This window comes from Zophobas morio, unplaced genomic scaffold, assembly GCF_036711695.1.
Source record: "Zophobas morio isolate AGI-343-1 ecotype UQ-CSIRO unplaced genomic scaffold, CSIRO_AGI_Zmor_V1 ptg000041l, whole genome shotgun sequence".
In the NCBI taxonomy this organism is placed as follows: Eukaryota; Metazoa; Arthropoda; class Insecta; order Coleoptera; family Tenebrionidae; genus Zophobas; species Zophobas morio.
In genome coordinates this window covers 3,904,238-3,931,289 of record NW_026972146.1, presented here as the reverse complement: position 1 = coordinate 3,931,289, position 27,052 = coordinate 3,904,238, and the positions used below count along the sequence as shown (strand labels likewise).

Genomic DNA, 27,052 nt, shown 5'->3' with positions numbered 1-27,052 from the left:
TTTCAACTTTTCCATGTTTTAATTATCCTTTTTTAAAAATTTTCAATTTTTTTATTTCTCGATTTATCGAAATCAGATGTTTGGCCGTTTCGATTGTTCAATTTCTCGATTTATCAGTTTCTCAATTTTTTTCTATTTCTCGATGTTTTGATTTTTCAATTTTTTTAAATTCGAAAATTGGTCGAATTTTCAGTTTTTCGATTTTTAAGTTTTAGGTTTTCGAATTTTTCTTTTTTGATTCTTTGATGTTCGGATTTCTCCATTTTTCAATTTTGCGATATTTCAATTGTTCAATGTTTTAAATGTTAGATTTTTCGATTTCTGGATTTTTTGATTTTCCAGTTCTTCAGTATTTCTATTTTCGAATTTTTCAAATTTTGACGTTGCTAAATTTTCATTTTTCCGATTTTTTTTTCTCTTGCAGGAAAGAGATGAAGAATAAAAACATGATGATGCAAGGGGGAAAATAGAATATTAGAACATTTATAAAAGTATTTAAGATTTTCATGTACTTTTGTCGTGAGAAAATACAATTGATTCAAACCAAGCACAAAGAGCTAATAAAAGTGTTAGCATGAGTATGGTTTAAAAAAGACTAAATATTTTACATCAATAAGTATTTTTTTTTAGAAAAAAATATCTCGAATAATTAAGATTTTAAGAACCTTCTGATTTTCAACATTCTCATATTTATGCAACTTATTTCATTTTTTATTCACTCAAGCTCATTTCGTGTGGAATTACTGTGGTCACGGAGCAACATTTTTAAAAGAATCGGAAAAAGGATAATAAGGACGAAAAAGGAGGAAAAATGAAGGAAAGGACGAAAACAACGAAAGAGGACGAAAAAGAAAGACAAGGACGGAAAAATTGCGAACAGGACGAAAAACTACGAAAAGGACGAAGAAAAAACGAAAATGACAAAAAGGACGAAAAAGGACCAACATGGACGAAATGGACGAAAAAGACGAAAAAGGACGAGAAGGACGAAAGGGACGAAAAAGAAAGACAAGGACGAAAAATTGCCAACAGAACGAAAAACTATGAAAAGGCCGAAGAAAAAACGAAAATGGCAAAAAGGACGAAAAACAGCGAAAAGGACGAAAAAGAACCAACAAGGACGAAAACGACGAAAAAGGACGAAAGGGACGAAAAAGGACAAAAAGGTCGAAAAAGAACGAATAAGGACGAAAAGGATAAAAAATTACGCAAAGGACGAAAACGGACGAAAAAGAACGAAAAAGGACCAAAAAAAGGAGGAAAAAGAATAATAAGAACGAAAATGACGAAAAAGGACGAAAATGACGAAAGGGGACGAAAAAGGATAATAAGAACGAAAAAGGACGAAAATTACGAAAGAGGACGAAAAAGGACGAAAGCAACGAAAGAGGACGAAAAAGAAAGACAAGGACGAAAAACTACGAACAGGACGAAAAACTGAAAAGGACGAAGAAAAAACGAAAATAACATACGAAAAACAGCGAAAAGGACGAAAAAGGACCAATAAGGACGAAAAAGACGAAAAAGGACGAAAGGGACGAAAAAGGACAAAAAGGTCGAAAAAGAACGAATAAGAACGAAAAGGACGAAAAGGATAAAAAATTACGCAAAGGACGAAAAAGAACGAAAAAGGATGAAAAGGACGAAAAAGGATTATAACAACGAAAATGACGAAAAAGGACGAAAATGACGAAAGAGGACGAAAAAGGATAATAAGAACGAAAAAAGACGAAAATTACGAAAGAGGACGAAAAAGGACGAGAGTAGCGAAAAAGGATAATAAGGACGAAAAGGACAAAAAAAGGACGAAAAGGACGGAAAAGGACGAAAAAGGATAACAAGGGCGAAAAGAAGGAAAAAGGACGAAAAGGAGGAAGAGGACGAAAAATGACGACAAGGACGAAAAAAGATAATAAGGACGAAGAAGGACGAAAACGATGAAAGAGTACCATAAAGAAAGAAAAGGACGAGAAATTACGGAAAGGACGAAAAACCACCAAAAAGGACGAAAACAACGAAAAACTACGAAAAAGGACCAACAAGGATGAAAAGGACGACAAAGGACGAAAAAAAACGAATATGAACGACAAGGACGAAAAGGATAAAAAATTACGCAAAAGAGGAAAAAGGATAATAAGAATAAAAAAGGACGAAAATGACGAAAGAGGACGAAAAAGGGCGAAAGGGAAGAAAAGGACGAAAAAGGTTGAAAAAGACGAAAAAGGGTAATAAGGACGAAAAAGGATAATAAGGACGAAAAAAGATAATAAGGACAAAGAAGGACAAACACGATGGAAGAGTACGATAAAGAAAGAAAAGGACGAAAAAGGGCGAAATGGACGAAAAACCACCAAAAAGGACGAAAACAACGAAAAACTACGAAAAGGACGAAGAAGAAACGAAAATGACAAAAAGGACGAAAAATAGCGAAAAGGACGAAAAATGACCAACAAGGATGAAAAGGACGGAAAGGATGAAACGGACGAAAAAGAACAAAAAGCACGAAAAAGAACGACTAAGAACGAAAAGGATAAAAAATTACACAAAGGACGAAAAAGGATAATAAGAACGAAAAAGGACGAAAATGATGAAAGAGGACGAAAAAGAGCGAAAGGGAAGAAAAGGACGAAATGGACGAAAAAAGATAGTAAGGACGAAGAAGGACGAAAACGATGAAAGAGTACGATAAAGAAAGAAAAGGGCGAGAAATTACGAAAAGGACGAAAAAGGGCGAAATGGACGAAAAACCACCAAAAAGGACGAAAACAACGAAAAACTACGAAAAGGACGAAGAAGAAACGAAAATGACAAGAAGGACGAAAAATAGCGAAAAGGACGAAAAAGGACCAACAAGGATGAAAAGGACGAAAAAGGACAAAAAAGGACGAAAAGGACGAAAAAAGACGAAATGGATGAAACGGACGAAAAAGAACAAAAAGCACGAAAAAGAACGAATAAGAACGACAAGGACGAAAAAGGATAATATAAACGAAAAAGGACGAAAACGACGAAAAAGGGCGAAAGGAAAGAAAAGGACGAAATGGACGAAAAAAGGATAATAAGGACGAAAAAAGGTAATAAGGACGAAGAAGGACGAAAACGATGAGAGTACGATAAAGAAAGAAAAGGACGATAAGGACGAAGAACCAACAAAAAGGACGAAAAACTACGAAAACATGAAAATGACAAAAAGGACGAAAAATATGGAAAAAGGACCAACAAGGACGAAAAAGGACAAAAAAGGACGAAAAGGACGAAACGCCCGAAAAAGGAGAAAAAGAAAGAAAAAGAACGAATAAGAACGAAAAGGACGAAAAGGATAAAAAATTACCCAAAGGACGAAAACGGAGGAAAAAGAACGAAAAGGGACGAAAATGACGAAAGAGGACGAAAGGGAAGAAAAGGACGAAATGGACGAAAAAGGAGGAAAAGGACAAAAAGGACGAAAATGGACGAAAGGGACGAAAAAGAATAATAAGGACGAAAAAGGTCGAAAAGGACGAAAAAGGACGAAAAAGGACAAAAAGAAAGAAAAAGAACGAATAAGAACTAAAAGGACGAAAAGGATAAAAAATTACCCAAAGGACGAAAACGGAGGAAAAAGAACGAAAAGGACGAAAAAGGATAATAAGAACGAAAAAGGACGAAAATGAGGAAAACGGACGAAATTGACGAAAGAGGACGAAAAAGGACGAAAAGGACGAAAAAGGACGAAAATGGACGAAAGGGACGAAAAAGGATAATAAGAACGAAAAAGGACGAAAAGGACGAAAACGACAAACCAGGACGAAAAAGCGGAAAAGGACAAAAGAGGACGAAAAAGGATAACAAGGACGAAAAGGAGGAATAGGACGAAAAGGACGAAAAAGGATTATAAGAACGAAGAAGGATGAAAACAATGAAAGAGTACGATAAATAAATAAAAGGACGAGAAATTACGAAAAGGACGATAAGGACGAAAAACCACCAAAAAGGACGAAAAATAAAGACAAAGACGAAAAATTGCGAACAGGACGAAAAACTACGAAAAAACGAAAATGACAAAAAGGACGAAAAATTGCGAAAAAGGACCAACAAGGACGAAATCAATAAAGTATTGATTGATTGAAAAGGACGAAGAAGACGAAAAAGGAAAAAAAGGACGAAAAGCACGAAAAAGGACGTAAAGGACGAAACGGACGAAAAAGAATAAACAAGAACGAAAAGGATAAGAAATTACGCAAAGGACGAAAAAGGATAATAAAACGAAAAAGGATAATAAGGACGAAAAAGGATAATAAGGACGAGAAGAACGAAAAGGAGGAAAAGGACGGAAAGGACGAAAAAGGATAACAAGGACGAAAAAGGACGGAAGGACGAAAAAGGACGAAAAAGGAGGAAAATGGACGAAAAGCGAAAACCTAAAAAATATAACATTGAAACGATTGTGGAGATGGAAACGGGGACCGATTTTGGACTGTACTATAATACAAAAGTGCTGAATTTCTTGTTGGAACCATAAGTGTCAAGTTTGTGTAGCAGCGTCATGCCTCAACACGTTTCCTGTATATCCAGTCCAACGATGACGTCAGTTATGTGTACCTTATGTCAGGAATGAAAGTCTTTTTTGTTGTGTCACTCTTTATTGATGCAATAGGCATAAAACCGTGTACAATACTGCTAAAATGAACCACAAGTTCAAAACATCTCATACGAAAATATCTTGCCTTTAAAACCGAGCGTTTCGAACCTATGAAACTAAAAAATAATTAAACCTAGGAATGCAAGCAAACCATTGCAGCAATAACATACAAAAATACATTTGTAGAATTCAACAACGTTTAGAAAATAAAACCTGAGCCTCTTAAATACACGCGGACGCAGTCCGAACTTTTGAACTATCGATAAATACTGATTTTTCGTGAGCTCCTATGCACGATTTGAACACAACAACATCCAGTGACTTTTGATAAACGACTCGGTGAATTGACAATTCCAAGACACGTTTGCGAAAACACTTAAAAAACGTTTGATTGTTTCGTGATCGTTTGACGACTACTCCCTAACCAAAGTGTAAACAGATCTACCAGTACGAAGTTAAGGCAAAATATAAGGCCGCACCAAAGTATATCCGAAACGAACCTTGAAGTACTTAATAAAAAACTCATCTAGGAAAAGTTGAATATAAAATCTTAAAAAATAACATTCGTTTAAAACCGACTAGATTCAACAACGGGACGTCCCTCCAGTGTATAAAACCTTAACCTAAGCACAGTAGCCGGATATGTTCGTGAGGCACATTGAAAATTCGATTATTCGCAGGCCAGCTTGCTGTCGAAGCTGCTCAGCGCGATGGCGAAGGCCTGCAGGGCGCACATCGGATACCGAAAGTCCATCGTGAAGACGTCCTCGGCGACGCGCCCGAACTGCATCACCACGTACTCCACGTCGCTGTCGTGCACGATCTGGAAATTCTTCACCGACGCCTGCGTCACGCGCCCGTGGAAGTTCAGCACGTACGACTGCGTGTCGTCGTTCCACACCGGCGTCTTGTTGTGCAGCTCGATCAGGTTGTCCATGTTCTTCGACTTCCAGCACTCGATCAGGCTCTCGCTCTCGTCCTGCGGGTAGATGGCGACTCGCTGCTGCTCGAGCGTCATACCCGGCAGGATCACGGTCATCTTGCGGGGGCCCTTGAAGCCGAGCACGTTGGTGTCGTACGTCACCGCCGCCAGCTCCTGGCGGGGCGTCGCGCCGTCCTTGAAGTTCGCCTTCCGGGGGGAGATCCCGTTGTCGTAGACCGTGAACTGGGTGCCGAGGAGGTTCGAGCGGAGCTTGCCTGCGAACAGGACGGATCTGCACGTGACGTACGGATCGATCTAACTTGGCTGTGACAGGTACCGCGATCCCTGCCCTTAAGGGGGAACGCTAGACACAGTTCTATTTTTAAACGCTCTGTATTTTTGCTCGGTAAAAATGATAAATGCTAAGTTATATAATAAATGCTCAGTTAAAAAATAAATTCTCTGAAAATAGAAAATCCAGAAATTCATTAGTTCTCAATATTCAAATCCTGAAAAATTGAGTATTGAAAACTTGAAAAATTGAGAAATCCAAGCATCAAAAAATAGTAAAATCGAAAAATGTAAAATTTAAAAAATCCAAAAATTGAGAAATAAAAGAAAAGAAAAATCAAAAATTTAAAAATTCGAAAAATTGAAAAATTAAAAAATCGAAACATTGAAGAATTGGGAAATCGAAACACCAAAAAAATCGAAAAAACAAAAATCTAAAATTCAAAAATCAAAAAATTGAACACTCGAAAAGCCAAAAAGTCGAAAAATCGAAACATCGGAATGTTCAAAAACTGAAACATCGAGAAATCAAAACATCAACACTAGAGGAGGCAAAATCCCAGAACTGAAATACTGAAAAACTAAAAAATGGAAAGAAAATTGAAGAATCGGAAAACTGAAAAAATCCAAAACTGAAACATTGAAAAATACAGAAATCGAAAAATTGAAAAATCACAATTGAAGAAAGAATTGAAAAATCGAGAAATAGAGAAATGGGAAAATAAAAAAATCAGTTAATCGAAAAATTTAGAAACGTCAAAAATTGAAAACTGAAAAATAAAAAAATTCAAAAATCGTAAAACTGAAACATCGGAAAATTGAGAAATCGAAAAATGAAGAAATTCGTGAACCCGAAAATATGAAGAATCGAGAAATCGAAGAATCGATAAATTGAAAATTCCCAACAGTAATCTATCGAAAAATTGAGAAATCGAAATCGAGCAAAACTGAAGTATTGTATAGTTAATAAATTGACAAACTGAAAATTTTTGAAAAAAAAAATCGTATCAAAAACTAAAAATGAAAAAAATCGAGAAATTGAACAATCAAAAAATCAAAACATTGAAATCCCAGTAAGTTGATAAATAGGAAAATTTAAAAAACAAAAATTTTAAAAATCCAAGAATTGAACAACAAAAAAAATCCAAGTCTGAAAACTCAGAAAATCGAATGATCGAGAACTCAAAACATCAAAGAAAACAAAAAATCTAAAATTTAAAAATTTGACAAATTGAAAAATCACGGAACTGAAAAATCGAAAAATCGAGATAGTGAGAAATCTAAAAACCTAAAAGTTTAAAAACACAATATCAAAAATTTGAAAAATTGAAGAAACGAAATATTGCAAAATCCCAGAACTGAAATACCGAAAAACTGAAAAATGGAAGGAAAATTGAAAAATCGAAAAAGTGAAAAAATTCAAAACTGAAATCTTGAAAAACTGAAAAATGGAAAGAAAATTGAAGAATCGGAAAAGTGAAAAAATCCAAAACTGAAACATTGAAAAATTCAGAAATCGAAAAATTGAAAAATCACAATCGAAGAAAGAATTGAAAAATCGAGAAACAGAGAAATGGGAAAATAAAAAAATCAGTTAATCGAAAAATTGAGAAATCGAAATCGAGCAAAACTGAAGTATCGTAAAGTTAATAAATTGAAAAACTGAAAATGTTTGAAAAAAAATCGTATCAAAAACTAAAAATTCAAAAAATCGAGAAATTGAACAATAAAAAAATCAAAACATTGAAATCCCAATAAGTTGATAAATAGGAAAATTTAAAAAACAAAAATTTTAAAAATCCAAGAATTGAACAACAAAAAAAATCCAAGCCTGAAAACTCAAAAAATCGAATGGTCGAGAACTCAAAACATCAAAGAAAACAAAAAGTCTAAAATTTAAAAATTCGACAAATTGAAAAATCATGGAACTGAAAAATCGAAAAATCGAGATAGTGAGAAATCTAAAAACCTAAAACTGTAAAAACTGAAAAAATTAAAATATCTGAAAATTGAAAATCCAGAAATTGAAAAGTTCTCAATATTTAAATCCTGAAAAATTGAGTATTGAAAACTTGAAAAATTGAGAAATCCAAGCATCAAAAAATAGTAAAATCGAAAAATGTAAAATTTAAAAAATCCAAAAATTGAGAAATAAAAGAAAAGAAAAATAAAAAATTTAAAAATTCGAAAAATTGAAAAATTAAAAAATCGAAGCATTGAAGAATTGGGAAATCGAAACACCAAAAAAATCGAAAAAACAAAAATCTAAAATTCAAAAATCAAAAAATTGAACACTCGAAAAGCCAAAAAGTCGAAAAATCGAAACATCGGAATGTTCAAAAACTGAAACATCGAGAAATCAAAATATCAACAGTAGAGGAGTGAAAAAATCAAAAAATTAAGAAATCAAATTAGACCAAAATTGAAAAATCGAAAAGTTAATAATTGAAAAATTGAAACATTTTAAATGAAAAAAAAAATCGGTAAACCGAAAAATTGAAAAATCTAAAAATCGAGAAATTGAACAATCTAAAAATTAAACAATTTAAAAATCGAAGAATTGGAAAACCAAAAAATCTAAACCGAGAACTTGAAAAATTGAATAATCGACAAATCAAAACATCAAGGAAAACAAGAAAATTAACGGAAAATCTAGAACTTAAAAATTGAAAAATTAAAATACCTATCGAAAAATTGAAAAACTGAGAAATCGAAACATCAAAAAATGGAAAAATTGAAGAACCGAAACATTGCAAAATCCCAGAACTGAAATACTGAAAAACTGAAAAATGGAAGGAAAATTGAAAAATCGAAAAAGTGAAAAAATTTAAAACGGAAATCTTGAAAAACTGAAAAATGGAAAGAAAATTGAAGAATCGGAAAAGTGAAAAAATCCAAAACTGAAACATTGAAAAATTCAGAAATCGAAAAATTGAAAAATAAAAAAATCAGTTAATCGAAAAATTTAGAAACGTCAAAAATTGAAAACTGAAAAATAAAAAAATTCAAAAATCGTAAAACTGAGACATCGGAAAATTGAGAAATCGAAAAATGAAGAAATTCGAGAAACCGAAAATATGAAGAATCGAGAAATCGAAGAATCGATAAATTGAAAAATCCCAATCGAAATTGAGAAATCGAAATCGAGCAAAACTGAAGTATCGTAAAGTTAATAAATTGAAAAACTGAGAATTTTTGAAAAAAAAATCGTATCAAAAACTAAAAATTCAAAAAATCGAGAAATTGAACAATAAAAAAATCAAAACATTGAAATCCCAGTAAGTTGATAAATAGGAAAATTTAAAAAACAAAAATTTTTAAAATCCAAGAATTGAACAACAAAAAAAATCCAAGCCTGAAAACTCAGAAAATCGAATGATCGAAAACTCAAAACATCAAAGAAAACAAAAAATCTAAAATTTAAAAATTCGACAAATTGAAAAATTATGGAACTGAAAAATCAAAAAATCGAGAAGTGAGAAATCTAAAAACCTAAAACTTTAAAAACTGAAAAATCAAAACACCCAAAAATCGAAACATTAAAAAATCAAAAAATTAAAATATCTGAAAATTGAAAATTCAGAAATTGAAACGTTCTCAATATTTAAATCCTGAAAAATTGAGTATTGAAAACTTGAAAAATTGAGAAATCCAAACATCAAAAAATAGTAAAATCGAAAAATGTAAAATTTAAAAAATCCAAAAATTGAGAAATAAAAGAAAAGAAAAATCTAAAATTTAAAAATTCGACAAATTGAAAAATTAAAATATCGAAAAATTGAAGAATTGGGAAATCGAAACACTAAAAAAATCGAAAAAACAAAAATCTAAAATTCAAAAATCAAAAAATTGAACACTCGAAAAGCCAAAAAGTCGAAAAATCGAAACATCGGAATGTTCAAAAACTGAAACATCGAGAAATCAAAACATCAACAGTGGAGGAGTCAAAAACACAAAAAATTAAGAAATCAAATTGGACCAAAATTGAAAAATCGAAAAGTTAATAATTGAAAAATTGAAACATTTTAAATGAAAAAAAAAAAATCGGTAAAGCGAAAAATTGAAAAATCTAAAAATCGAGAAATTGAACAATCTAAAAATTAAACAATTTAAAAATCGAAGAATTGGAAAACCAAAAAATCTAAACCGAGAGCTTGAAAAATTGAATAATCGACAAATCAAAACATCAAGGAAAACAAAAATTAACGGAAAATCTAGAACTTAAAAATTGAAAAATTAAAATACCTATCGAAAAATTGAAGAACCGAAACATTGCAAAATCCCAGAACTGAAATACTGAAAAACTGAAAAATGGAAGGAAAATTGAAAAATCGAAAAAGTGAAAAAATTCAAAACTGAAATCTTGAAAAACTGAAAAACGGAAAGAAAATTGAAGAATCGGAAATGTGAAAAAATCCAAAACTGAAACATTGAAAAATTCAGAAATCGAAAAATTGAAAAATCACAATTGAGAAAGAATTGAAAAATCGAGAAATAGAGAAATGGGAAAATAAAAAAATCACTTAATCGAAAAATTTAGAAACGTCAAAAATTGAAAACTGAAAAATAAAAAAAATCAAAAATCGTAAAACTGAAACATCGGAAAATTGAGAAATCGAAAAATGAAGAAATTCGAGAAACTGAAAATATGAAGAATCGAGAAATCGAAGAATCGATAAATTGAAAAATCCCAACAGTAATATATCGAAAAATTGAGAAATCGAAATCGAGCAAAACTGAAGTATCGTAAAGTTAATAAATTGAAAAACTGAAAATTTTTGAAAAAAAAAATCGTATCAAAACCTAAAAATTCAAAAAATCGAGAAATTGAACAATCAAAAATTTTAAAAATCCAAGAATTGAACAACAAAAAAAATCCAAGCCTGAAAACTCAGAAAATCGAATGATCGAGAACTCAAAACATCAAAGAAAACAAAAAATCTAAAATTTAAAAATTCGACAAATTGAAAAATCATGAAGCTGGAAAATCGAAAAATCGAGATCGTGAGAAATCTAAAAACCTAAAACTTTAAAATCTGAAAAATTAAAATATCGAAAAATTTAAAAACCGGGAAAACACAACATAAAAAAATTTGAAAAATTGAAGAAACGAAATATTGCAAAATTCTAAAGTTGAAATATTGAAAAACCTAAAATTGGAAGGAAAATTAAAGAATCGAAACAGTGAAAAAATCCCAAACTGAAACATTGAAAAATCTAAAAATCGAGAAATTGAACAATCTAAAAATTAAACAATTTAAAAATCGAAGAATTGGAAAACCAAAAAATTTAAACCGAGAACTTGAAAAATTGAATAATCGACAAATCAAAACATCACGGAAAACAAGAAAATTAACGGAAAATCTAGAACTTAAAAAATGAAAAATTAAAATACCTATCGAAAAATTGAAAAACCGAGAAATCGAAACATCAAAAAATGGAAAAATTGAAGAACCGAAACATTCCAAAATCCCAGAACTGAAATACTGAAAAACTGAAAAATGGAAGGAAAATCGAAAAATTGAAAAAGTGAAAAAATTCAAAACTGAAATCTTGAAAAACCGAAAAATGGAAAGAAAATTGAAGAATCGGAAAAGTGAAAAAATCCAAAACTGAGACATTGAAAAATTCAGAAATCGAAAAATTGAAAAATCACAATTGAAGAAAGAATTGAAAAACCGAGAAATAGAGAAATGAGAAAATAAAAAAATCAGTTAATCGAAAAATTTAGAAACGTCAAAAATTGAAAACTGAAAAATAAAAAAATTCAAAAATTGTAAAACTGAAACATCGGAAAATTGAGAAATCGAAAAATGAAGAATCGAGAAATCGAAGAATCGATAAATTAAAAAATCCCAATCGAAATTGAGAAATCGAAATCGAGCAAAACTGAAGTATCGTAAAGTTAATAAATTGAAAAACTGAGAATTTTTGAAAAAAAAAATCGTATCAAAAACTAAAAATTCAAAAAATCGAGAAATTCAACAATAAAAAAATCAAAACATTTAAAACCCAGTAGTAAGTTGATGAATAGGAAAATTTAAAAAATAAAAATTTTAAAAATCCAAGAATTGAACAACAAAAAAATCCAAGCCTGAAAACTCAGAAAATCGAACGATCGAGAACTCAACAACATTAAAGAAAACAAAAAATCGAAAATTTAAAAATTCGACAAATTGAAAAATCATGGAACTGAAAAATCGAAAAATCGAAATAGTGAGAAATGTAAAAACCTAAAACTTTAAAAACTGAAAAATTAAAATATCGAAAAATTTAAAAACCGAGAAAACACAATATCAAAAATTTGAAAAATTGAAGAAACAAAATATTGCAAAATTCCAAAGTTGAAATATTGAAAAACCCAAAATTGGAAGGAAAATTAAAGAATCGAAACAGTGAAAAAATCCCAAACTGAAACATTGAAAAATTTAAAAATCGAGAAATTGAACAATCTAAAAATTAAACAATTTAAAAATCGAAGAATTGGAAAACCAAAAAATCTAAACCGAGAACTTGAAAAATTGAATAATCGACAAATCAAAACATCAAGGAAAACAAAAAAATTAACGGAAAATCTAGAACTTAAAAATTGAAAAATTAAAATACCTATCGAAAAATTGAAAAACCGAGAAATCGAAACATCAAAAAATGGAAAAATTGAAGAACCGAAACATTGCAAAATCGCAGAACTGAAATACTGAAACACTGAAAAATGGAAGGAAAATTGAAAAATCGAAAAAGTGAAAAAATTCAAAACTGAAATCTTGAAAAACTGAAAAATGGAAAGAAAATTGAAGAATCGGAAACGTGAAAAAATCCAAAACTGAAACATTGAAAAATTCAGAAACCGAAAAATTGAAAAACCACAATTGAAGAAAGAATTGAAAAATCGAGAAATAGATAAATGGGAAAATAAAAAAATCAGTTATTCGAAAAATTGAGAAATCGAAAAATTTAGAAACGTCAAAAATTGAAAACTGAAAAATAAAAAAATTTAAAAATCGTAAAACTAAAACATCGGAAAATTGAGAAATCGAAAAATGAAGAAATTCGAGAAACCGAAAATATGAAGAATCGATAAATTGAAAAATCCCAACAGTAATATATCGAAAAATTGAGAAATCGAAATCGAGCAAAACTGAAGTATCGTAAAGTTAATAAATTGAAAAACTGAGAATTTTTGAAAAAAAAATCGTATCAAAAACTAAAAATTCAAAAAATCGATAAATTGAACAATCAAAAAATCAAAACATTGAAATCCCAGTAAGTTGATAAATAGGAAAATTTAAAAAACAAAAATTTTAAAAATCCAAGAATTGAACAACAAAAAAAATCCAAGCCTGAAAACTCAGAAAATCGAATGATCGAGAACTCAAAACATCAAAGAAAACAAAAAATCTAAAATTTAAAAATTCGACAAATCGAAAAATCATGGAACTGAAAAATCGAAAAATCGAGAAGTGAGAAATCTAAAAACCTAAAACTTTAAAAACTGAAAAATCAAAACACCCAAAAATCGAAACATTAAAAAATCAAAAAATTAAAATATCTGAAAATTGAAAATCCAGAAATCGAAAAGTTCTCAATATTCAAATCCTGAAAAATTGAGTATTGAAAACTTGAAAAATTGAGAAATCCAAGCATCAAAAAATAGTAAAATCGAAAAATGTAAAATTTAAAAAATCCAAAAATTGAGAAATAAAAGAAAAGAAAAATCAAAAATTTAAAAATTCGAAAAATTGAAAAATTAAAAAATCGAAACATTGAAGAATTGGGAAATCAAAACACCAAAAAAATCGAAAAAACAAACATCTAAAATTCAAAAATCAAAAAATTGAACACTCGTTTTCGAGTGTTCAATTTTTCAAGCCAAAAAGTCGAAAAATCGAACCATCGGAATGTTCAAAAACTGAAATATCGAGAGTAGAGGAGTCAAAAAATCAAAAAAATTAAGAAACCAAATTAGAACAAAATTGAAAAATCGAAAAGTTAATCACTGAAAAATTGAAACATTTTAAATGAAAAAAAATCGGTAAACCGAAAATTTGAAAAATCTAAAAATCGAGAAATTGAACAATCTAAAAATTAAACAATTTAAAAATCGAAGAATTGGAAAACCAAAAAATCTAAGCCGAGAACTTAAAAATTGAAAAATTAAAATACCTATCGAAAAATTGAAAAACCGAAACATTGCAAAATCCCATAACTGAAATACTGAAAAACTGAAAAATGGAAGGAAAATCGAAAAATTGAAAAAGTGAAAAAATTCAAAACTGAAATCTTGAAAAACTGAAAAATGGAAAGAAAATTGAAGAATCGGAAAAGTGAAAAAATCCAAAACTGAAACATTGAAAAATCGAGAAATAGAGAAATGAGAAAATAAAAAAATCAGTTAATCGAAAAATTTAGAAACGTCAAAAATTGAAAACTGAAAAATAAAAAAATTCAAAAATTGTAAAACTGAAACATCGGAAAATTGAGAAATCTAAAAATGAAGAATCGAGAAATCGAAGAACCGATAAATTAAAAAATCCCAATCGAAATTGAGAAATCGAAATCGAGCAAAACTGAAGTATCGTAAAGTTAATAAATTGAAAAACTGAGAATTTTTGAAAAAAAAATCGTATCAAAAACTAAAAATTCAAAAAATCGAGAAATTCAACAATAAAAAAATCAAAACATTTAAAACCCAGTAGTAAGTTGATGAATAGGAAAATTTAAAAAACAAAAATTTTAAAAATCCAAGAATTGAACAACAAAAAAAATCCAAGCCCGAAAACTCAGAAAATCGAATGATCGAGAACTCAAAACATCAAAGAAAACAAAAAATCTAAAATTTAAAAATTCGACAAATCGAAAAATCATGGAACTGAAAAATCGAAAAGTCGAGATAGTGAGAAATCTAAAAACCAAAAACTTTAAAAATCGAAAAATCAAAACACCCAAAAATCGAAACATTAAAAAATCAAAAAATTAAAATATCTGAAAATTGAAAATCCAGAAATTGAAAAGTTCTCAATATTTAAATCCTGAAAAATTGAGTATTGAAAACTTGAAAAATTGAGAAATCCAAGCATCAAAAAATAGTAAAATCGAAAAATGTAAAATTTAAAAAATCCAAAAATTGAGAAATAAAAGAAAAGAAAAATCTAAAATTTAAAAATTCGACAAATTGAAAAATTAAAATATCGAAAAATTTAAAAACCGAGAAAACACAATATCAAAAATTTGAAAAATTGAAGAAACGAAATATTGCAAAATTCCAAAGTTGAAATATTGAAAAACCTAAAATTGGATGGAAAATGAAAGAATCGAAACAGTGAAAAAATCCCAAACTGAAACATTGAAAAATCTAAAAATCGAGAAATTGAACAATCTAAAAATTAAACAATTTAAAAATCGAAGAATTGGAAAATCAAAAAATCTAAACCGAGAACTTGAAAAATTGAATAATCGACAAATCAAAACATCAAGGAAAACAAAAAAATTAACGGAAAATGTAGAAATTAAAAATCGAAAAAGTAAAATACGTATCAAAAAATTGAAAAACCGAGAAATCGAAACATCAAAAAATGGAAAAATTGAAGAACCGAAACATTGCAAAATCCCAGAACTGAAATACTGAAAGAAACACTGAAAAATGAAAGGAAAATTGAAAAATCGAAAAAGTGGAAAAATTCAAAACTGAAATCTTGAAAAACTGAAAAATGGAAAGAAAATTGAAGAATCGGAAAAGTGAAAAAATCCAAAACTGAAACATTGAAAAATTCAGAAATCGAAAAATTGAAAATTCACAATTGAAGAAAGAATTGAAAAATTGAGAAATAGAGAAATGGGAAAATAAAAAAATAAGTTAATCGAAAAATTTAGAAACGTCAAAAATTGAAAACTGAAAAATAAAAAAAATTTAAAATCGTAAAACTGAAGAAATTCGAGAAACCGAAAATATGAAGAATCGAGAAATCGAAGAATCGAGAAATTGAAAAATCCCAACAGTAACATATCGAAAAATTGAGAAATCGAAATCGAGCAAAACTGAAGTATCGTAAAGTTAATAAATTGAAAAACTGAAAATTTTTGAAAAAAAAAATCGTACCAAAAACTAAAAATTCAAAAAATCGAGAAATTGAACAATCAAAAAATCAAAACATTGAAGTCCCAGTAAGTTGATAAATAGAAAAATTTAAAAAACAAAAATTTTAAAAATCCAAGAATTGAACAACAAAAAAAATCTAAGCCTGAAAACTCAGAAAATTGAATGATCGAGAACAAAAAACCTAAAATTTAAAAATTCGACAAATTGAAAAATCATGGAACTGAAAAATCGAAAAATCGAGATAGTGAGAAATCTAAAAACCTAAAACTTTAAAAACTGAAAAATTGAAGAAACGAAATATTGCAAAATTCCAAAGTTGAAATATTGAAAAACCTAAAATTGGAAGGAAAATTAAAGAATTGAAACAGTGAAAAAATCCCAAACTGAAACATTGAAAAAAGAAATGGGAAAATCAAAAAAATCGGTTTAGAGAGTTGAGACAGTACTTCCCTCGCTATCGGAAACGTGACGACTGCATGTCTATTATGTTTTGATTTGTCTCCCGAAGAAGCGGTTAGAAAAAAAATTATCAAATTTTGTACATTGACAGACAGAGAATTGAAAGTAAAAAAAAAATCATGATTACTACTTTCAAGTCCAGGGACAAATGCTTGCTACGGGTATTTCACAAGTTTATTTTGTTGTGTGGACACCCAATGGAATTAATATAGAAAAAAACGAAGAAATATGTAAAAAGATGGCAGATAAACTTGTCAGATTTTACTTTGGCGCATTATTGCCCGAAATAATTGATTTTCAAGAAGAAAGAGCGAGAGATTTTTTTAAGATAAATAAAATTTGTTTCTATTTTTTTATGTACTTTAATAATTTATTAGGAGTACATTTTTCATCACCAAGACTTGCATATTTTTATTATAAATATATTTTGAAAATGATCTCTCGGCAAATGAAAACATATACGAGCACTTTTTTCGAGTAAACAATGAAGGGAGAAGTTACTGGGCGTAAGGTTTTTCTAAAACACCTCCTTTCTGGGATAAGTAGTAGATACACTTAGCTACTTACACGTGTTAAACAAAAGCTGTATTTTATATATTTTTTATTATTATTATAAATATGTTTATTAGTTTTATTAATTAACAAAGCAAAATATATATTAACAATAATGTTACAATGAATTTTTAGTAATCATGTGTATTGAATTCAGAGTCCTGAGTGGAGTAAAAATATTATAGTTCCCCAGTTTTAAATCGGTTTTATGATAGTACCTCATTGCGTAAAAGTTAATTTCCTTAACAATAGATTACTACGGCCGGTCCTGGCGGCTTGTTATAAAACTGAGTTCCTTGCCATAAATTAGAAAAATCAGTCGAGAACGCTAACAATCAGCTTATGGTAGAGCAGGTGATAAGCGTTTTACCTGGAAAGTCGCTTCCGTAAATTTTAGCGGCGCTCCTATAGGCAAAGTACTGAACTAACGGCTCAAAATCTGTCGAATTGATACCCACTTTTTTCAATAATTGTTAGTTTTTGTTAAAAACTCTGCTAACCAATAGATCATTAATTCTCCTCTGATATTCCTGTTAAAATTATTCGACGTATTTTGCATTAATTTGTGCTATATTTTGATTTTAATAAACACATTATTATTTAAACAAATTGTACCACTAACAAACATTTAAAGACTCTGCGCCCTGTAAAAAGTGATGTTTTATCCATGTGCGAATTTTCAAGCGATTCTATGATGGTTATGACGCAAAAAACTTGAAAAGAAAACATACAATCGTGCTTTTTTTACGATATTTCTCAGCCATATTTTTTTAATTGATTGAACTGGTCTCTGCGCTCTAGAATATGAAAAAAGCTGCAGTTTGATGTATGATACATCTATATTAATATCATTTTTTCATACAAAAAACCAAAAAAATGTTATACCTCGTCTAGCGGGTCCCCTTAAATAGCCCGACTTATGGATTTCTCACTCACCTACGTACGACTCGGCACTGCGTGACAGGTCCGTGGGATCTGTGGAAATCAAATAGTTACTCGTGGCGCTCTTCTTGCGCTTGCGCCCCGCCAATAAAAACACCTTCTTGCCGCAATCCCTCTCTAAGTGTAAAAAATACGTGGGGTATAAGCCTCGGTCCATGCCTTTCCTATCGCGGGTTATCCTACATTTGTACAAGACTTTCTGGGGGGCCGGCTGCAGGACGAACTTCTCGGCGTTGCCTTCGATGTCGCCCTCGATTTCGCCAGTGCTAGTGTTAATAAACGTCGGCTGCTCGATTATGGGATTAATCGGCATGTTGCCGTTGTTGGGGGTCGAAGCCACCGGCGAGGACTCGTCGTCCTCCACGTCCATGAGGTCGCTGGAGGCGTTGGTCAAGTCTTCGACCACGGTGTCTGAAATTTACGTTACGTGCAAATTTAGTCTTTAACGGATTGCGTGGACGTGGTGGCACTGTTTACCCGGTACGTGGTATCGTCAAAAATGCAATGGATTTTATGTGGTGGCGCCACTTGCGGTGGTTTTACCGGGGGATTATTAAGGAAATTTTTGGGTTGGCAATTCTGAATTATTGGCAGCAATGTCAGTTCGCAGCTGCCAACTTTGACGTGACCAATGAGGAAAGCCACTGAAATGCCATCACAAAGTTTTAAATATGTTGCCAACCCAACAAAAAATATCAGAAACAATAATAGTCACTCGGTATTAAATAATATTATAGAAAATTCAGCCATTTGTAACAATAATAAGTCTTGCCTGAATGCCGGTCATTTCCGGGTCAGTGGTGGGTCTTAATAATAATAATAAACAGTTTATTTATACCAAAGGGTGATCGGGAAGCAAAGAACACTTCAACTGAATTTCAAAATATATGTTTGGAGATGTTTCAAGAATTTAAAAAATAATAGATAAAATTTTGTAAAAAGGCGTAAAACAGAAGGCAAAAAGTGCGGCTAAAGGAGTGGAATTAAAAACGACCACAAAGCGAAAAAAAACTAAAAAGGAGGGGAACATCACAAAAAAAAATAAAAAAAAAACGTAAAAATACAAAATAATAAACAAAAAAAGACAAAAAAGGGGCTAAAAAAAATACGACAAAAAAATAGAGTAAAAAAGACAACAAAAAATCACAAAAACTGACAAAAGAAAAGAAAAAACGCGACCAAAAAATGAGAAAAAATTACTTGAAAAGGGGAATCAGAAAAATAAAAAAAGTGTGACAAAATAATACAAAAAAAAACAACAACAAAAAAAACGGCTAAAAGAAGGCGAAAATCGCGTTAAAAAATATGAATACACTGATCATCCACAAATATACTAAATACACTTTTCTGTAAAATTTAAGAACACTGTTTATATAAAAATTATTTTGAAGATCAAGCAACCTTGCACCGGACCGGTCGTGAAACTAATTGAACGACAAAAAATGCTGAAGAACTGAAATAAAAAACGAGAAAACATTAAACAAAAAAAAAACAGACAAAATAAAGCGAAAGGGACGAAAAAATGCTTTAAAAATAACACAAAAAATTAACACAAGAAAAGAAAAAAAAAGGACCAAAGAAATAAGAAAAAAACCCACTAAAAAATCAAAAAGTGAAGCAAACGTGATAAAATAATATTTTTATTTTTTTTGTTGCTTCATTTTTTCGATCTGCAATTTTTCAAGTTTTCAAGTCAAAATTTTTCAATTTTTAATTTTTCCATGTGCAATTTTTCGTTTCAGTTTTTTATTTTCTTCATTTTTACAATTTTTCAATGTTCCGTTCAATTTTTTCAGCTTTTGTTTGTAACATTAAATTTTTAGATTTTGCAGTTTTTCGATTTGAATTTTCACGAGTTTTCATTGAAAAAAAAAAAACAAAGATTAAGCTCCACCCACCCGCCCGATCTCAATTGTGATGAGTTTTTAATTCGTTGTTAGACCGAAGGGCGGAGTTTAAATGTAATATCAATATTTCTCTAAAAAAATCTACGATTTTAAAAATATATTTCATATTCTTGTAGAGAAATGAGGATTTTGCAAACTAAATTACGCCCGTCAACTCACGATGAATAAAACATTCATCACAATCGAGAAGGGGTGGGTGGGCGGGGCTTATATTTTGTCCATTTTTTCTTAATATACGAAGTCTTCTTTTCCCAACAAGAAACTGAAAACATGTTTAAGTTTCCTATTGTTGAAAGAAAACTCTATAAAGTAAAAACCAGTGTCGTAACGCTCCCGCAGCTTATTTGACTTGATTTTTTTCTTCAATTTTTACTTTTTTTTTGTTCCTTCATTTTTTCGATTTGCATTTTCTCTAGTTTTCAATTCAATTTCTAGATTTTGCAATTTTTCGTTTCAGTTTTTTATTTTCTTTATTTTTACAATTTTTAAGCATTCCGATTTTATAATTTTTTGTTTTTTCCATTTCAATTTTTTCAATTGTTTTTCATTCGTTGTTAAACCGAGGGGCGGAGTTTAAATGTAACATCAATATTTCTCTAAAAAATTCTACCTTTTTAAAAATATATTTCATATGATAATTTCTTGTAGAGAAACGAGGATTTTGCAAACTAAATTCCGCCAGTCAACTCATGATGAATAAAACATTCATTACAATTGAGAAGGGGTGGGTGGGCGGGCCTAATATTTTTTTTCTTAATATATGGAGTCTTCTTTTCCCAACAAGAAACTGAAAACATGTTTAATTTTCCTGTTGTTGAAAGAAAACTCTATAAAGTAAAAACCAGTGTCGTAACGCTCCCGCAGCTTATTTGAATTGAATTTTTTCAATTTTTTATTTTTTTTTTGTTCTTTCATTTTTTTCGATTTGCATTTTCTCTAGTTTTGTAATTCTTCAACTTCAGTTGCTCAAGTTTTCAATTTTTAATTTTTCCACATGCAATTTTTCGTTAAAGTTTTTTATTTTCTTTATTTTTACAATTTTTAAGCATTCCGATTTTATATATATATTTTTTCAATTTCAATTTTTCAATTTTTCTGTTTGCAATTTTTCAAGTTTTTTTTTACTTTCTTCAATTTTCGTATGTGTAACTCATTAAATTTTTTGATTTTGCAGTTTTTCGATTTGAAGTTTCAAGAGTTTTTAATTTTTAATTTTCAATTTTTAGATTTTTCAGTTTTTCATAGAAAAAGAAAACAAACGATTAAGCCCCACCCACCCGCCCCGATCTCAATTGTGATGACTATTTCATTCGTTGTTAAACCAAAGGGCGGAGTTTAAATGTAATATCAATATTTCTCTAAAAAATTCTACCCTTTTAAAAATATATTTCATATGATAATTTCTTATAGAGAAATGAGGATTTTGCAAACTAAATTCCGCCCGTCAACTCATGATGAATAAAACATTCATCACAATTGAGAAGGGGTGGGTGGGCGGGGCTAATATTGTGTCCATTTTTTCTTAATATACGAAGTTTTCTTTCCCCGACCAAAAACTGAAAACATGTTTAATTTTCCTGTTGTTGAAAGAAAACTCCATATGTATATTAAAAAAAACAAAAAAAAAAGTAAGCCCCGCCCACCCGCCCGGATCTCAATTGTGATGAGTTTTTCATTCCCAATCAGACCGAAGGGCGGAGTTTAACTGCAAAATCCTCATTTCTCTACAAGAAATTGCTATATGAAATATGTTTCTACATCAATATTTCTCTAAAAACTTCTACCTTTTTAAAAACATTTCATATGGCAATTTCTTGTAGAGAAATGAGGATGTTGCAAACTAAATTTCGCCCTTCAGCTCATGATGAATAAAACATTCATAACAATTGAGAAGGGGTGAGTGGGCGGGGCTAATATTTTGTCCATTTTTTCTTAATCAACGAAGTCTTCTTTTCCCAACAAGAAACTGAAAACATGTTTAACTTTCCGACAATATATTGAGAAAAAAAATAAAAAAGGAATAAAAAAGCGAAAAAATACGTTAAAAAATATGAATACACTAATCAACCACAAATGTACTAAATGCATTTTTCTGTAAAATTTAAGCTCACTGTTTATACAAAAATTATCTTGAAGATCAAGTAACCTTGCACCGGACCGGTCGTGAAACTAATTGAAACCTCTATATGAAGATTCAAACTAACCACAACTAAATTGGGAAAACTCAGTGATTTTGTTCACAAGACAGATTCTCGTGAGTTTTAGGTGACCAAATAAAGCGAAAAAGGAGAAAAAAAGACGAAAAGAGGGGAAAAAACGACAAAAAATGCTGAAGAACTGAAATAAAAAACGAAAAAACATTAAACAAAATAAAACGAAAAGGAGGAAAAAAGGCTTTAAAAATATCACAAAAATTAACAAAAGAAAATGAAAAACAAAAAGGGGTCAAAGAAATAAGAAAAAAAGCCACTTAAAAAATCAAAAAGTGGAGCAAGAAAATAAAGCGGAAATGGCGAAAAAAGATGAAAAAGGGGAAAAAAACGACAAAAGTCCTGAAGAACCAAAATAAAAAAGGACAAAACATTAAAAAAAAAACAGACAAAATAAGGCGAAAAGGACGAAAAAATGCTTTAAAAATATGACTAAATATTAACAAAAGAAAATAAAAAACGGGCCAAAGAAGTAAGAAAAAAGCCACTAAAAAAAATCAAAAAGTGAAGCAAACGTGATAAAATAATACTTTTATTTTTTTTTGTTCCTTCATTTTTTCGATGTGCATTTTTTCTAGTTTTTAAGTTAATATTTTTCAATTTTTCAATTGAATTTTTAGATTTTGCAATTTTTCAATTTGAGTTTCTCAAGTTTTCAATTTTTAATTTTTCCATGTGCAATTTTTCGTTTCGGTTTTTTATTTTCTTTATTTTCACAATTTTTCAATGTTCCGTTCAACTTTTTCAGTTTTTCTGTTTGCAATTTTTCAAGTTTTCTTTTTACTTTCTTCAATTTTCCTATGTGTAACTCATTAAATTTTTAAATTTTGCAGTTTTTCGATTTGAAGTTTCACGAGTTTTTAATTTTTAATTTTCAATTTTTAGATTTTTCAGTTTTTCATAGAAAAAGAAAACAAAGATTAAGCCCCACCCACCCGCCCGATCTCAATTGTGATGAGTTTTTCATTCGTTGTTAAACCGAAGGGCGGAGTTTAAATGTAACATCAATATTTCTCTAAAAAATTCTACCCCTTTAAAAACATATTTCATATGAAAATTTCTTGTAGAGAAATGAGGATTTTGCAAACTAAATTCCGCCCGTCAACTCATGATGAATAAAACATTCATCACAATTGAGAAGGGGTGGGTGGGCGGGGCTTATGTTTTGTCCATTTTTTCTTAATATAAGAAGTCTTCTTTTCCCAACAAGAAACTGAAAACATGTTTAACTATCCTGTTGTTAAAAAAAACTATATATATTAAAAAAAAACAAAAAAAAAGTAAGCCCCACCCACCCGCCCGGATTTCAATTGTGATGAATTTTTAAAGGCGGAGTTTAATTGTAACATCAATATTTCTGTAAAAAATTCTAGCCTTTTAAAAACATATTTCATATGAAAATTTCTTGTAGAGAAAAGAGGATTTTGCAGCTAATTTCCGCCCTTCAGCTCACGATGAATAAAACATTCATCACAATTGAGTAGGGGTGGGTGGGCGGGGCTTATATTTTGTCCATTTTTTTCTTAATATATGAAGTCTTCTTTTCCCATGAAGAAACTGAAAACATGTTTCACTATCCTGTTATTGAAAGAAAACTATATATTAAAAAAACACAAAAAAAAGTAAGCCCCACCCACCCGCCCGGATTTCAATTGTGATGAATTTTTAAAGGCGGAGTTTAATTGTAACATCCATATTTCTCTAAAAAAATCTACCCTTTTAAAAACATATTTCAGATGGTTATTTCTTGTAAAGAAATGAAGATTTACAACTAAACTCCGCCCTTCAGCTCACAATGAATAAAGAATTCATCACAATTGAGAAGGGGTGGGTGGGCGGGGCTTATGTTTTGTCCATTTTTTCTTAATATACGAAGTCTTCTTTTCCCAACAAGAAACTGAAAACATGTTTAATTTTCCTGTTGTTGAAAGAAAACTCTATAAAGTAAAAACCAGTGTCGTAACGCCCCCGCAACTTATTTGACTTGAATTTTTTCTTCAATTTTTAAATTTTTTTTTGTTCCTTCACTTTTTCGATTTGCATTTTCTCTAGTTTTCAATTCAATTTCTAGATTTTGCAATTCTTCAACTTCAGTTTCTCAAGTTTTCAATTTTTAATTTTTCCACATGCAATTTTTCGTTTCAGTTTTTTATTTTCTTTATTTTTACAATTTTTAAGTATTCCGATTTTATAATTTTTGTTTTTTCAATTTCAATTTTTTCAATTTTTCTGTTTGCAATTTTTCAAGTTTTTTTTTTACTTTCTTCAATTTTCCTATGTGTAACTCATTAAATTTTTAGATTTTGAAGTTTTTCGATTTGAAGTTTCACCAGTTTTTAATTTTTAATTTTCGATTTTTACATTTTCAGTTGTTCATAGAGAAAAAAAAAAAAGATTGAGCCCCACCCACCCGCCCCGATCTCAATTGTGATGAGTTTTTCATTCGTTGTTAAACCAAAAGGCGGAGTTTAAATGTAACATCAAATTTCTCTAAAAAATTCTACTCTTTTAAAAACATATTTCATGTGAAAATTCCTTGTACAAAAATGACAACTTTGCAACTAAACTTCGCCCTTCCACTCATGATGAATAAAACATTCATCACAATTGACGAGGGGTGGGTGGGCGGGGCTTAAATTTTGTCTATTTTTTCTTAATATATGAAGTCTTCCTTTCCCAACAAGAAACTGAAAACATGTTTAACTATCCTGTTGTAGAAAGAAAATTCTATATATTAAAAAAACAAAAAAAAAAAAAAGTAAGCCCCACCCACCCACCCGGATTTCAATTGTGATGAATTTTTAAAGGCGGAGTTTAATTGTAATATCAATATGTGTCTAAAAAATTCTACCCTTTTAAAAACATATTTCATATGAAAATTTCTTGTAGAGAAAAGAGGATTTTGCAGCTAAATTCCGCCCTTCAGCTCACGATGAATAAAATATTCATCACAATTGAGAAGGGGTGGGTGGGCGGGGCTAATATTGTGTCCATTTTTTCTTAATATAAGAAGTCTTCTTTTCCCAACAAGCAACTGAAAACATGTTTAACTTTCCTGTTGTTGAAAGAAAACTCTATATATATTTAAAAAAAAATGGATAATTAGCCAAATTCTGGCTAGTATTTAACCATCTACATGATATTTTTAACATACGTACAAAATTTTACAACAATCGGTCCAGCAGTTTTGGAGATTACGTGTCTGATAAAAATGGATACAGACAGATAGACAGACAGACAGGCAGACAGGCAGACGGACGGACGGAAACGGGCGACTACTTTCGTTCTGTAGGGGTCATAAAACGTCGAGAAAACATAAAACTGGCAATTCGTCCGATGAACTCGATTACTATACTTCCTTAGCTTACGCTCGGTAAGTAAAAAACGAAAAAACAACAAAACAATAAACAAAAACCAATTAAAAAACGACAAGATATTGAGAAAAAAGTTACCAAAAGAAGGGAACAAAAATCAAGTAAATACACTTTTCTGTAAAATTTATCTTTATTGTTTATCCAATAAATATCGCCAAAATCAAGCAACCTTACACCGGATCGGTCATGAAACTAACTGAAACGTCTATAGGAAGATTCAAACAAAAACCACAACTAAATTGAGAAAACTCAGTAATTTTGTTCACAAGACCAACATTTTCCATACGATCTTCGAGAGATTTAGGTAACAAAATAAAGCAAAAAAGGCGAAAAAGAGACGAGAAAGGGTGGAAAAAACGACAGTGACTGAAAGGAATGAAATAAAAAAAATGACAAAAAAGGCCACAAAAACTTGGAAAAAAAGTCACTGGAAAAAAGGAATCAAAAAGGCGGAAATAAAACGACAAAACGTTAAACAAAAAAAAGTCAAAAAACCGGACAAAATGCTTTAAAAGACAACAAAGTCACAAAAAAATAGCAAAACAAAGGGAAAATGAAAATTAAATCTCATCACGAATAATCTCGATATATATATATATATATATATATATATCTATTTATTATTAATATTATAATGCGAAACCCACTCGTGTCAAAAAATCAAGGAACAAAGATGTAACTTTTGAATTCCAAATGTGGTGCTAAAGCAATTAAATAGATCAAGGTACAATTATGACAACACCAACATTTCCTGTCATAAAGATTACCAAACTTATAAATGAAAATGAATTTCCGACATTCACCGCTCCCCTCCTCCCAGTGTCCTAATTTTCCGCGATCGTAGCGCCATGCGGTGAACAGTCAAACTAATCAACTACCTAACTTTTTCAAACTACAAAACAAATGATAATTTTACTAAAAAATTAGTAAAAATCGCTTGCAAAAATAAACTGAAACCACAAAAAAAAATAAAAGCAGGGACACAAGTCTACAACGTGGGAATCTACTTTAGCTCACCATCAACACTGTCGGGACTAGATAGTATTGATATAACTTGGTCAGGGTTGTTGTCTCTCGCCATCGTGTACTGCAAGGGCCCGTCATAACCTAAAACCGATTTACGTATACCCACAGTGTCCTAAACCCTCTCCCGTGCCGTCTGTACCATGCAGTTCCCTCCTGTTGCCACTATTCGTCCGCAAAGTCGCCGAATTCTTCCTAACGTCCGAGGCCTGGATCATGCCGGACGTCATCCGTTTCTGCTTCATTTTCTGTTCCATAATTTGCCTCTAAAAATAACAATCGATTGATTTCCTCCCGTTCCGTGAATAATTAAAGCCCTTACTTGTTGTTCCAGTTTTTGGTTTCTCACGTCCATTTCGAGCATATCTTCTCATGCCAACGCCGCTAATGTTGATATTTAATCGTTGTGTAACTGTTGGAGATACACCGATCGATCTCTATTCTATTTTATTCGATAAAAAATGGCCAATTTGCGTTTTGTTTACAATCAGACGAACACCACTGGCTGGCATGACAAACCGAACAACTGTCACAATCACGTGACGCGGTGGGCCCGCACGATTGGCCGGCGCCGCCGTTTCGAAAAAAACACCGCCATTTTCGGAAAAAACGCCAAAAACGACCTTGAGACCCCAATAAACAATAAAATTAATTG

The 27,052-nt window shown here is 30.4% G+C and overlaps 1 protein-coding gene across 1 annotated transcript; it reads right to left on the bottom strand.

The window, feature by feature from the left end:
• Window positions 1-4,964: 4,964 nt before the first annotated feature.
• On the bottom strand, window positions 4,965-26,926 carry Ktub (king tubby). The gene is made up of 5 exons (XM_064071791.1): window positions 26,720-26,926; window positions 26,540-26,663; window positions 26,392-26,481; window positions 17,878-18,294; window positions 4,965-5,818 (listed from the first exon to the last, which is right to left on the bottom strand). The coding sequence occupies exons 1-5, from the start codon at window positions 26,759-26,761 to the stop codon at window positions 5,292-5,294; spliced, it is 1,200 nt and encodes a 399-aa protein (XP_063927861.1). The 5' UTR covers window positions 26,762-26,926; the 3' UTR covers window positions 4,965-5,291.
• Window positions 26,927-27,052: the final 126 nt, after the last annotated feature.